This window comes from Anopheles ziemanni, unplaced genomic scaffold, assembly GCF_943734765.1.
Source record: "Anopheles ziemanni unplaced genomic scaffold, idAnoZiCoDA_A2_x.2 U_14, whole genome shotgun sequence".
NCBI classification, from domain to species: domain Eukaryota; kingdom Metazoa; phylum Arthropoda; class Insecta; order Diptera; family Culicidae; genus Anopheles; species Anopheles ziemanni.
In genome coordinates, this window is record NW_026689886.1 from 1 (window position 1) to 13,741 (window position 13,741).

General features: G+C 39.5%; 1 protein-coding gene across 1 annotated transcript in view; it reads left to right on the forward strand.

Moving 5' to 3' along the window:
- Positions 1-301: 301 nt before the first annotated feature.
- Positions 302-13,741, forward strand: part of LOC131292783 (uncharacterized) — a gene marked incomplete at its 3' end in the record, with an annotated part of 58,266 nt that continues 44,826 nt past the window's right edge. Inside the window, exon 1 of the mRNA XM_058320865.1 lies at positions 302-1,081. Coding sequence (XP_058176848.1) covers positions 302-1,081 — 780 coding nt within the window. The remainder of the gene's footprint in view (positions 1,082-13,741) is intronic.

The window sequence follows — 13,741 nt, forward strand, 5'->3', positions numbered from 1 at the left end:
CACCAACGAGCTGACTACGATGATGCGGAAGTTCTTCGCAATAGAAGACGTAGGCAGTCTCCCTAGTTGGAGTATCGAGGAGAGAGCCTGTGAGGACCACTACGCGGCCACTACAAGCAGAGACGAAGCCGGCCGATATGTCGTCCGACTTCCGAGAAAGTCTGACATGATCGGGAAACTAGGTGACTCGCGGACGATCGCCCTCCATCGGTTTTTGGCTATCGAGAGACGTATGCAGCGAGAACCCGAAACAAAAAAGGCATACGTGGAGTTCATGGCCGAATACCTCCGCTTAGGCCACATGACAAAGGTGGCAGCAACAGTTGATAGTCGGGAAACATTCTACCTCCCACACCATCCTGTGTTTAAGGCCGACAGCACCACCACGAAGTGTCGGGTTGTGTTCGACGCATCCAGCAAGTCATCGACTGGAGTGTCGTTGAATGATACGCTGATGATCGGACCAACAATTCAACAAGATGCTACATCGATCCTGATGCGATTCAGAACTCATCAAATTGCACTGACAGGAGATGTGGCAAAAATGTACCGCCAAGTATGGGTACATCCCAGCGATCGCGCCCTACAGCGCATTCTGTGGCGAGCTTCGCCCCATGATCCCATCGAAGAATATGAGCTGAATACTGTAACTTATGGCACCGCATCTGCACCATTCCTTGCGGTGAGATCTCTGCAACAAACAGTATTGGATCATGGAAGGGACTTTCCAATAGCAGCAGCTCGGTTCGCTGACTTTTACGTGGATGACTTTGTGTCTGGAGCTGATTCACCCGAGGCTGCTCAAACTTTGCAACAGCAAACCGAACAACTGTTTGCCAAGGGTGGATTTGAGCTGCGGAAATGGGCATCAAACGAGGAAGTAGTGTTGCATCATGTGGACCAACAAAGCCGAGCATCCAGCCCATATCCCAACGACGATGACGACGGATCGTTGGCAACACTTGGAATCATATGGGATACGTCAGCGGACACTCTGCGCTTCAAAGTCCAAGCCCCGGATGTCAACAAAGATGCAACCAAACGCAAGGTATTGTCCACCATTGGAAAGATCTACGATCCGGTAGGGTTTGTTGACCCAGTGAAGGCGGTTGCCAAGCAACTTCTTCAACGTGTATGGACTCTGAAACACGTCAACCAACAACCCTGGGGATGGGATGCTGAACTTCCGCTGCAGCTACGAACAGAATGGCTCAACTTTCTTGAGCAAATGCATTACCTTCACAACATCAGCATTCCGCGAGTCGCCATTAGATCTTCAGTGACCACCATCCAATACCACGTCTTCTGCGATGCTTCGGAGAAAGGATATGGAGCATGCTGCTACATCCGTAGTTGCGATGCCCAGGGACATGGCACAATGGAGCTCTTCGCCTCAAAAACCAAAGTGACGCCCCTCAATAGCAAGCACTCTATCGCTCGGCTTGAACTGTGCGCAGCACAGTTGGCCAGCTTGCTATTCGACCGAGTAAGGACTGCGGTAAACCCAGGATCTCTGGCAGTCTTCTGGACAGACTCCATGACTGTGGTACATTGGCTGCGAGCATCACCAAACTCCTGGAAGCCATATGTTGCCAACCGGGTATCGCAGGTGCAACAATTAACAGAAGGTTGCACGTGGCGTCACATCGCAGGAGTCGACAACCCGGCTGACCTTGCTTCGAGAGGATGTTTGGGCAAAGATCTCCTCTCCAGTACCCTATGGTGGCAGGGTCCTTCCTGGATGAGCCTGCCAGAAGATCAATGGCCTCCACCACTGCTTGCGACACCAGATCCTTCAGTGCAAGCAGAGGCAGCGAGTAGCAGTTGTGGCATGCGCTGCCATTGAGCTGCCAGCTCACCGCATATTTACGCTCTTTTCATCGTATTCTAAGCTGAGACGGATGACAGCATACTGGGTTCAGTATTGGAACCGATGCACCAAACGCCGGTCGTACGAGAACCCTGGCCTGACGACTAAGGATTTGACGGATGCGGAAGAAGTACTGTGCCGCTTGGCTCAACGAGACCACCTGCAGCAAGAAATCAAGGCCTTGCAGCAGAAGAAACCCGTTCCTGCGTCGTCCCCGCTTAGATGGTTGCATCCGCAACTAGGAGCTGACGGAATCATCCGAGTTGGAGGACGTTTGTCCATTCACCGCTAGCGGAGGATGTTAAGCACCCACTAGTTGTTCCGGCCAGCCATCCATTCGCTCGTCTGCTGATGGAACATTTTCATAAACAGTTACTTCACGCGGGACCGACTCTGATGCTAAACACGTGCAGACAACGCTTCTGGATTACAAGTGGCCGAAATCTCGCCCGGAAGGTATTTCACCAGTGCCACACCTGCTTCCGCGCCCGACCATCATCGTCAGCAACTATAATGGCTGACCTGCCGGCTGTCCGAGTAACACCGGCCCCTCCTTTTTCGATCACCGGTGTTGACTACTGTGGTCCAGTGTTCCTGAAAGGTGGCCACCGACGGGCGGCGCCCGTGAAGGCATACGTCGCCATATTTGTATGCTTCACCACCCGTGCCATAGACATCGAGCTTGTATTACAAAGACAAACGAAAACAGTTAAAATTATTCAATTTTAAGGTGGCAGAATGTACGATATTGCGACGCCTAAAGGTAGGCCACAGAACTCTACAAGGTTCTGAACAGTTAGGAATTTTGAATTTAACGAAACCCTACAAGTACCAGTTTATGATAACCTGCTGTTCAAAAATAACGGTTAATTGATAACAGTGTCACCGGTCTTAGACATCGCTAGCACAACATTTGTGACGTAACTAAAGGCGTTCAGGAAATCAAATAAACCCAACTTGAGAAAAACCCACTGGTGTTTGTTAGGCTCTGTCCCCAACATACTTAGCATTATAATCCACAGAAAGTCCCTGGCGGGTAGCGATCTGTGGACACTATATTGCGTTCTCTGGTACCGTTGGACAAACCCAGATTTTTGAAACCATTTTCTTCTTTTCTCTATCCATCTGTTGAGTAACAAGTTCCGGAGTAGGCCGTACCCTACAACCACCTTCTAAACCTCATTTTGCATCGTCTCATTCTCTTTAAAGTCACCTTAAGCACCTTCTAAAGACCATTTTGCATCGTCTCATTCTCTTTAAAGTCACTTTAAGCACCTTCTAAACCTCATTTTGAATCGTCTCATTCTCTTTAAAGTCACTTTAAGCACCTTCTAAACCTCATTTTGCATCGTCTCATTCTCTTTAAAGTCACCTTAAGCACCTTCTAAACACCATTTTGCATCGTCTCATTCTCTTTAAAGTCACCTTAAGCATCTTCTAAACACCATTTTGCATCGTCTCATTCTCTTTAAAGTCACTTTAAGCACCTTCTAAACCTCATTTTGCATCGTCTCATTCTCTTTAAAGTCACTTTAAGCACCTTCTAAACCTCATTTTGCATCGTCTCATTCTCTTTAAAGTCACTTTAAGCACCTTCTAAACACCATTTTGCATCGTCTCATTCTCTTTAAAGTCACTTTAAGCACCTTCTAAACCTCATTTTGCATCGTCTCATTCTCTTTAAAGTCACCTTAAGCACCTTCTAAACACCATTTTGCATCGTCTCATTCTCTTTAAAGTCACTTTAAGCACCTTCTAAACCTCATTTTGCATCGTCTCATTCTCTTTAAAGTCACCTTAAGCACCTTCTAAACCTCATTTTGCATCGTCTCATTCTCTTTAAAGTCACTTTAAGCACCTTCTAAACCTCATTTTGCATCGTCTCATTCTCTTTAAAGTCACTTTAAGCACCTTCTAAACCTCATTTTGCATCGTCTCATTCTCTTTAAAGTCACTTTAAGCACCTTCTAAACACCATTTTGCATCGTCTCATTCTCTTTAAAGTCACTTTAAGCACATTGTAAACCTCATTTTGCATCGTCTCATTCTCTTTAAAGTCACCTTAAGCACCTTCTAAACACCATTTTGCATCGTCTCATTCTCTTTAAAGTCACTTTAAGCACCTTCTAAACACCATTTTGCATCGTCTCATTCTCTTTAAAGTCACTTTAAGCACCTTCTAAACCTCATTTTGCATCGTCTCATTCTCTTTAAAGTCACTTTAAGCACCTTCTAAACACCATTTTGCATCGTCTCATTCTCTTTAAAGTCACTTTAAGCACCTTCTAAACACCATTTTGCATCGTCTCATTCTCTTTAAAGTCACTTTAAGCACCTTCTAAACCTCATTTTGCATCGTCTCATTCTCTTTAAAGTCACTTTAAGCACCTTCTCAACACCATTTTGCATCGTCTCATTCTCTTTAAAGTCACCTTAAGCACCTTCTAAACACCATTTTGCATCGTCTCATTCTCTTTAAAGTCACTTTAAGCACCTTCTAAACCTCATTTTGCATCGTCTCATTCTCTTTAAAGTCACTTTAAGCACCTTCTAAACACCATTTTGCATCGTCTCATTCTCTTTAAAGTCACTTTAAGCACCTTCTAAACACCATTTTGCATCGTCTCATTCTCTTTAAAGTCACTTTAAGCACCTTCTAAACACCATTTTGCATCGTCTCATTCTCTTTAAAGTCACTTTAAGCACCTTCTAAACCTCATTTTGCATCGTCTCATTCTCTTTAAAGTCACCTTAAGCACCTTCTAAAGACCATTTTGCATCGTCTCATTCTCTTTAAAGTCACTTTAAGCACCTTCTAAACCTCATTTTGCATCGTCTCATTCTCTTTAAAGTCACCTTAAGCACCTTCTAAACCTCATTTATCATCGTCTCATTCTCTTTAAAGTCACTTTAAGCACCTTCTAAACCTCATTTTGCATCGTCTCATTCTCTTTAAAGTCACTTTAAGCACCTTCTAAACCTCATTTTGCATCGTCTCATTCTCTTTAAAGTCACCTTAAGCACCTTCTAAACACCATTTTGCATCGTCTCATTCTCTTTAAAGTCACTTTAAGCACCTTCTAAACCTCATTTTGCATCGTCTCATTCTCTTTAAAGTCACCTTAAGCACCTTCTAAACACCATTTTGCATCGTCTCATTCTCTTTAAAGTCACTTTAAGCACCTTCTAAACACCATTTTGCATCGTCTCATTCTCTTTAAAGTCACTTTAAGCACCTTCTAAACCTCATTTTGCATCGTCTCATTCTCTTTAAAGTCACTTTAAGCACCTTCTAAACACCATTTTGCATCGTCTCATTCTCTTTAAAGTCACCTTAAGCACCTTCTAAACACCATTTTGCATCGTCTCATTCTCTTTAAAGTCACTTTAAGCACCTTCTAAACCTCATTTTGCATCGTCTCATTCTCTTTAAAGTCACTTTAAGCACCTTCTAAACACCATTTTGCATCGTCTCATTCTCTTTAAAGTCACTTTAAGCACCTTCTAAACACCATTTTGCATCGTCTCATTCTCTTTAAAGTCACCTTAAGCACCTTCTAAACCTCATTTTGCATCGTCTCATTCTCTTTAAAGTCACCTTAAGCACCTTCTAAACACCATTTTGCATCGTCTCATTCTCTTTAAAGTCACTTTAAGCACCTTCTAAACACCATTTTGCATCGTCTCATTCTCTTTTAAGTCACTTTAAGCACCTTCTAAACACCATTTTGCATCGTCTCATTCTCTTTAAAGTCACCTTAAGCACCTTCTAAACCTCATTTTGCATCGTCTCATTCTCTTTAAAGTCACTTTAAGCACCTTCTAAACACCATTTTGCATCGTCTCATTCTCTTTAAAGTCACCTTAAGCACCTTCTAAACACCATTTTGCATCGTCTCATTCTCTTTAAAGTCACTTTAAGCACCTTCTAAACACCATTTTGCATCGTCTCATTCTCTTTAAAGTCACTTTAAGCACCTTCTAAACACCATTTTGCATCGTCTCATTCTCTTTAAAGTCACCTTAAGCACCTTCTAAACACCATTTTGCATCGTCTCATTCTCTTTAAAGTCACCTTAAGCACCTTCTAAACACCATTTTGCATCGTCTCATTCTCTTTAAAGTCACCTTAAGCACCTTCTAAACACCATTTTGCATCGTCTCATTCTCTTTAAAGTCACTTTAAGCACCTTCTAAACCTCATTTTGCATCGTCTCATTCTCTTTAAAGTCACTTTAAGCACCTTCTAAACCTCATTTTGCATCGTCTCATTCTCTTTAAAGTCACCTTAAGCACCTTCTAAACACCATTTTGCATCGTCTCATTCTCTTTAAAGTCACCTTAAGCCCCTTCTAAACACCATTTTGCATCGTCTCATTCTCTTTAAAGTCACTTTAAGCACCTTCTAAACCTCATTTTGCATCGTCTCATTCTCTTTAAAGTCACTTTAAGCACCTTCTAAACCTCATTTTGCATCGTCTCATTCTCTTTAAAGTCACTTTAAGCACCTTCTAAACCTCATTTTGCATCGTCTCATTCTCTTTAAAGTCACTTTAAGCACCTTCTAAACACCATTTTGCATCGTCTCATTCTCTTTAAAGTCACTTTAAGCACATTGTAAACCTCATTTTGCATCGTCTCATTCTCTTTAAAGTCACCTTAAGCACCTTCTAAACACCATTTTGCATCGTCTCATTCTCTTTAAAGTCACTTTAAGCACCTTCTAAACCTCATTTTGCATCGTCTCATTCTCTTTAAAGTCACTTTAAGCACCTTCTAAACACCATTTTGCATCGTCTCATTCTCTTTAAAGTCACTTTAAGCACCTTCTAAACACCATTTTGCATCGTCTCATTCTCTTTAAAGTCACTTTAAGCACCTTCTAAACACCATTTTGCATCGTCTCATTCTCTTTAAAGTCACTTTAAGCACCTTCTAAACCTCATTTTGCATCGTCTCATTCTCTTTAAAGTCACCTTAAGCACCTTCTAAAGACCATTTTGCATCGTCTCATTCTCTTTAAAGTCACTTTAAGCACCTTCTAAACCTCATTTTGCATCGTCTCATTCTCTTTAAAGTCACCTTAAGCACCTTCTAAACCTCATTTATCATCGTCTCATTCTCTTTAAAGTCACTTTAAGCACCTTCTAAACATCATTTTGCATCGTCTCATTCTCTTTAAAGTCACTTTAAGCACCTTCTAAACCTCATTTTGCATCGTCTCATTCTCTTTAAAGTCACCTTAAGCACCTTCTAAACACCATTTTGCATCGTCTCATTCTCTTTAAAGTCACTTTAAGCACCTTCTAAACACCATTTTGCATCGTCTCATTCTCTTTAAAGTCACTTTAAGCACCTTCTAAACCTCATTTTGCATCGTCTCATTCTCTTTAAAGTCACCTTAAGCACCTTCTAAACACCATTTTGCATCGTCTCATTCTCTTTAAAGTCACTTTAAGCACCTTCTAAACACCATTTTGCATCGTCTCATTCTCTTTAAAGTCACCTTAAGCACCTTCTAAACACCATTTTGCATCGTCTCATTCTCTTTAAAGTCACTTTAAGCACCTTCTAAACCTCATTTTGCATCGTCTCATTCTCTTTAAAGTCACTTTAAGCACCTTCTAAACACTATTTTGCATCGTCTCATTCTCTTTAAAGTCACCTTAAGCACCTTCTAAACCTCATTTTGCATCGTCTCATTCTCTTTAAAGTCACCTTAAGCACCTTCTAAACACCATTTTGCATCGTCTCATTCTCTTTAAAGTCACTTTAAGCACCTTCTAAACCTCATTTTGCATCGTCTCATTCTCTTTAAAGTCACTTTAAGCACCTTCTAAACCTCATTTTGCATCGTCTCATTCTCTTTAAAGTCACCTTAAGCACCTTCTAAACACCATTTTGCATCGTCTCATTCTCTTTTAAGTCACCTTAAGCACCTTCTAAACACTATTTTGCATCGTCTCATTCTCTTTAAAGTCACTTTAAGCACCTTCTAAACACCATTTTGCATCGTCTCATTCTCTTTAAAGTCACTTTAAGCACCTTCTAAACCTCATTTTGCATCGTCTCATTCTCTTTAAAGTCACTTTAAGCACCTTCTAAACCTCATTTTGCATCGTCTCATTCTCTTTAAAGTCACCTTAAGCACCTTCTAAACACCATTTTGCATCGTCTCATTCTCTTTAAAGTCACCTTAAGCACCTTCTAAACACCATTTTGCATCGTCTCATTCTCTTTAAAGTCACTTTAAGCACCTTCTAAACACCATTTTGCATCGTCTCATTCTCTTTAAAGTCACCTTAAGCACCTTTCAAACACCATTTTGCATCGTCTCATTCTCTTTAAAGTCACTTTAAGCACCTTCTAAACCTCATTTTGCATCGTCTCATTCTCTTTAAAGTCACTTTAAGCACCTTCTAAACACCATTTTGCATCGTCTCATTCTCTTTAAAGTCACCTTAAGCACCTTCTAAACCTCATTTTGCATCGTCTCATTCTCTTTAAAGTCACTTTAAGCACCTTCTAAACCTCATTTTGCATCGTCTCATTCTCTTTAAAGTCACTTTAAGCACCTTCTAAACCTCATTTTGCATCGTCTCATTCTCTTTAAAGTCACTTTAAGCACCTTCTAAACCTCATTTTGCATCGTCTCATTCTCTTTAAAGTCACTTTAAGCACCTTCTAAACACCATTTTGCATCGTCTCATTCTCTTTAAAGTCACTTTAAGCACCTTCTAAACACCATTTTGCATCGTCTCATTCTCTTTAAAGTCACCTTAAGCACCTTCTAAACACCATTTTGCATCGTCTCATTCTCTTTAAAGTCACCTTAAGCACCTTTCAAACACCATTTTGCATCGTCTCATTCTCTTTAAAGTCACTTTAAGCACCTTCTAAACCTCATTTTGCATCGTCTCATTCTCTTTAAAGTCACTTTAAGCACCTTCTAAACCTCATTTTGCATCGTCTCATTCTCTTTAAAGTCACTTTAAGCACCTTCTAAACCTCATTTTGCATCGTCTCATTCTCTTTAAAGTCACTTTAAGCACCTTCTAAACCTCATTTTGCATCGTCTCATTCTCTTTAAAGTCACCTTAAGCACCTTCTAAACCTCATTTTGCATCGTCTCATTCTCTTTAAAGTCACCTTAAGCACCTTTCAAACCTCATTTTGCATCGTCTCATTCTCTTTAAAGTCACTTTAAGCACCTTCTAAACACCATTTTGCATCGTCTCATTCTCTTTAAAGTCACTTTAAGCACCTTCTAAACCTCATTTTGCATCGTCTCATTCTCTTTAAAGTCACTTTAAGCACCTTCTAAACCTCATTTTGCATCGTCTCATTCTCTTTAAAGTCACCTTAAGCACCTTCTAAACCTCATTTTGCATCGTCTCATTCTCTTTAAAGTCACCTTAAGCACCTTTCAAACCTCATTTTGCATCGTCTCATTCTCTTTAAAGTCACTTTAAGCACCTTCTAAACACCATTTTGCATCGTCTCATTCTCTTTAAAGTCACTTTAAGCACCTTCTAAACCTCATTTTGCATCGTCTCATTCTCTTTAAAGTCACCTTAAGCACCTTTCAAACCTCATTTTGCATCGTCTCATTCTCTTTAAAGTCACTTTAAGCACCTTCCAAACACCATTTTGCATCGTCTCATTCTCTTTAAAGTCACCTTAAGCACCTTCTAAACACCATTTTGCATCGTCTCATTCTCTTTAAAGTCACCTTAAGCACCTTCTAAACACCATTTTGCATCGTCTCATTCTCTTTAAAGTCACTTTAAGCACCTTCTAAACCTCATTTTGCATCGTCTCATTCTCTTTAAAGTCACCTTAAGCACCTTCTAAACCTCATTTTGCATCGTCTCATTCTCTTTAAAGTCACTTTAAGCACCTTCTAAACCTCATTTTGCATCGTCTCATTCTCTTTAAAGTCACTTTAAGCACCTTCTAAACACCATTTTGCATCGTCTCATTCTCTTTAAAGTCACTTTAAGCACCTTCTTAACCTCATTTTGCACCGTCTCATTCTCTTTAAAGTCACTTTAAGCACCTTCTAAACCTCATTTTGCATCGTCTCATTCTCTTTAAAGTCACTTAAGCACCTTCTAAACACCATTTTGCATCGTCTCATTCTCTTTAAAGTCACTTTAAGCACCTTCTAAACCTCATTTTAAATCGTCTCATTCTCTTTAAAGTCACCTTAAGCACCTTCTAAACCTCATTTTGCATCGTCTCATTCTCTTTAAAGTCACTTTAAGCACCTTCTAAACCTCATTTTGCATCGTCTCATTCTCTTTAAAGTCACTTTAAGCACCTTCTAAACACCATTTTGCATCGTCTCATTCTCTTTAAAGTCACTTTAAGCACATTGTAAACCTCATTTTGCATCGTCTCATTCTCTTTAAAGTCACCTTAAGCACCTTCTAAACACCATTTTGCATCGTCTCATTCTCTTTAAAGTCACTTTAAGCACCTTCTAAACACCATTTTGCATCGTCTCATTCTCTTTAAAGTCACTTTAAGCACCTTCTAAACCTCATTTTGCATCGTCTCATTCTCTTTAAAGTCACTTTAAGCACCTTCTAAACACCATTTTGCATCGTCTCATTCTCTTTAAAGTCACTTTAAGCACCTTCTAAACACCATTTTGCATCGTCTCATTCTCTTTAAAGTCACTTTAAGCACCTTCTAAACCTCATTTTGCATCGTCTCATTCTCTTTAAAGTCACTTTAAGCACCTTCTAAACACCATTTTGCATCGTCTCATTCTCTTTAAAGTCACCTTAAGCACCTTCTAAACACCATTTTGCATCGTCTCATTCTCTTTAAAGTCACTTTAAGCACCTTCTAAACCTCATTTTGCATCGTCTCATTCTCTTTAAAGTCACTTTAAGCACCTTCTAAACACCATTTTGCATCGTCTCATTCTCTTTAAAGTCACTTTAAGCACCTTCTAAACACCATTTTGCATCGTCTCATTCTCTTTAAAGTCACCTTAAGCACCTTCTAAACCTCATTTTGCATCGTCTCATTCTCTTTAAAGTCACCTTAAGCACCTTCTAAACACCATTTTGCATCGTCTCATTCTCTTTAAAGTCACTTTAAGCACCTTCTAAACACCATTTTGCATCGTCTCATTCTCTTTTAAGTCACTTTAAGCACCTTCTAAACACCATTTTGCATCGTCTCATTCTCTTTAAAGTCACTTTAACCACCTTCTAAACCTCATTTTGCATCGTCTCATTCTCTTTAAAGTCACCTTAAGCACCTTCTAAACACCATTTTGCATCGTCTCATTCTCTTTAAAGTCACTTTAAGCACCTTCTAAACCTCATTTTGCATCGTCTCATTCTCTTTAAAGTCACTTTAAGCACCTTCTAAACCTCATTTTGCATCGTCTCATTCTCTTTAAAGTCACCTTAAGCACCTTCTAAACACCATTTTGCATCGTCTCATTCTCTTTAAAGTCACTTTAAGCACCTTCTAAACCTCATTTTGCATCGTCTCATTCTCTTTAAAGTCACTTTAAGCACCTTCTAAACCTCATTTTGCATCGTCTCATTCTCTTTAAAGTCACTTTAAGCACCTTCTAAACACCATTTTGCATCGTCTCATTCTCTTTAAAGTCACTTTAAGCACCTTCTAAACCTCATTTTGCATCGTCTCATTCTCTTTAAAGTCACTTTAAGCACCTTCTAAACCTCATTTTGCATCGTCTCATTCTCTTTAAAGTCACCTTAAGCACCTTCTAAACACCATTTTGCATCGTCTCATTCTCTTTAAAGTCACTTTAAGCACCTTCTAAACCTCATTTTGCATCGTCTCATTCTCTTTAAAGTCACTTTAAGCACCTTCTAAACCTCATTTTGCATCGTCTCATTCTCTTTAAAGTCACTTTAAGCACCTTCTAAACACCATTTTGCATCGTCTCATTCTCTTTAAAGTCACTTTAAGCACCTTCTAAACCTCATTTTGCATCGTCTCATTCTCTTTAAAGTCACCTTAAGCACCTTCTAAACACCATTTTGCATCGTCTCATTCTCTTTAAAGTCACTTTAAGCACCTTCTAAACACCATTTTGCATCGTCTCATTCTCTTTTAAGTCACTTTAAGCACCTTCTAAACACCATTTTGCATCGTCTCATTCTCTTTAAAGTCACTTTAACCACCTTCTAAACCTCATTTTGCATCGTCTCATTCTCTTTAAAGTCACCTTAAGCACCTTCTAAAGACCATTTTGCATCGTCTCATTCTCTTTAAAGTCACTTTAAGCACCTTCTAAACCTCATTTTGCATCGTCTCATTCTCTTTAAAGTCACTTTAAGCACCTTCTAAACCTCATTTTGCATCGTCTCATTCTCTTTAAAGTCACCTTAAGCACCTTCTAAACACCATTTTGCATCGTCTCATTCTCTTTTAAGTCACTTTAAGCACCTTCTAAACACCATTTTGCATCGTCTCATTCTCTTTAAAGTCACTTTAACCACCTTCTAAACCTCATTTTGCATCGTCTCATTCTCTTTAAAGTCACCTTAAGCACCTTCTAAAGACCATTTTGCATCGTCTCATTCTCTTTAAAGTCACTTTAAGCACCTTCTAAACCTCATTTTGCATCGTCTCATTCTCTTTAAAGTCACTTTAAGCACCTTCTAAACCTCATTTTGCATCGTCTCATTCTCTTTAAAGTCACCTTAAGCACCTTCTAAACACCATTTTGCATCGTCTCATTCTCTTTAAAGTCACTTTAAGCACCTTCTAAACCTCATTTTGCATCGTCTCATTCTCTTTATAGTCACTTTAAGCACCTTCTAAACCTCATTTTGCATCGTCTCATTCTCTTTAAAGTCACTTTAAGCACCTTCTAAACACCATTTTGCATCGTCTCATTCTCTTTAAAGTCACTTTAAGCACCTTCTAAACCTCATTTTGCATCGTCTCATTCTCTTTAAAGTCACCTTAAGCACCTTCTAAACACCATTTTGCATCGTCTCATTCTCTTTAAAGTCACTTTAAGCACCTTCTAAACCTCATTTTGCATCGTCTCATTTTCTTTAAAGTCACCTTAAGCACCTTCTAAACCTCATTTTGCATCGTCTCATTCTCTTTAAAGTCACTTTAAGCACCTTCTAAACCTCATTTTGCATCGTCTCATTCTCTTTAAAGTCACTTTAAGCACCTTCTAAACCTCATTTTGCATCGTCTCATTCTCTTTAAAGTCACTTTAAGCACCTTCTAAACACCATTTTGCATCGTCTCATTCTCTTTAAAGTCACTTTAAGCACATTGTAAACCTCATTTTGCATCGTCTCATTCTCTTTAAAGTCACCTTAAGCACCTTCTAAACACCATTTTGCATCGTCTCATTCTCTTTAAAGTCACTTTAAGCACCTTCTAAACACCATTTTGCATCGTCTCATTCTCTTTAAAGTCACTTTAAGCACCTTCTAAACCTCATTTTGCATCGTCTCATTCTCTTTAAAGTCACTTTAAGCACCTTCTAAACACCATTTTGCATCGTCTCATTCTCTTTAAAGTCACTTTAAGCACCTTCTAAACACCATTTTGCATCGTCTCATTCTCTTTAAAGTCACTTTAAGCACCTTCTAAACCTCATTTTGCATCGTCTCATTCTCTTTAAAGTCACTTTAAGCACCTTCTAAACACCATTTTGCATCGTCTCATTCTCTTTAAAGTCACCTTTTAAAGTCACCTTAAGCACCTTCTAAACACCATTTTGCATCGTCTCATTCTCTTTAAAGTCACTTTAAGCACCTTCTAAACCTCATTTTGCATCGTCTCATTCTCTTTAAAGTCACTTTAAGCACCTTCTAAACACCATTTTGCATCGTCTCATTCTCTTTA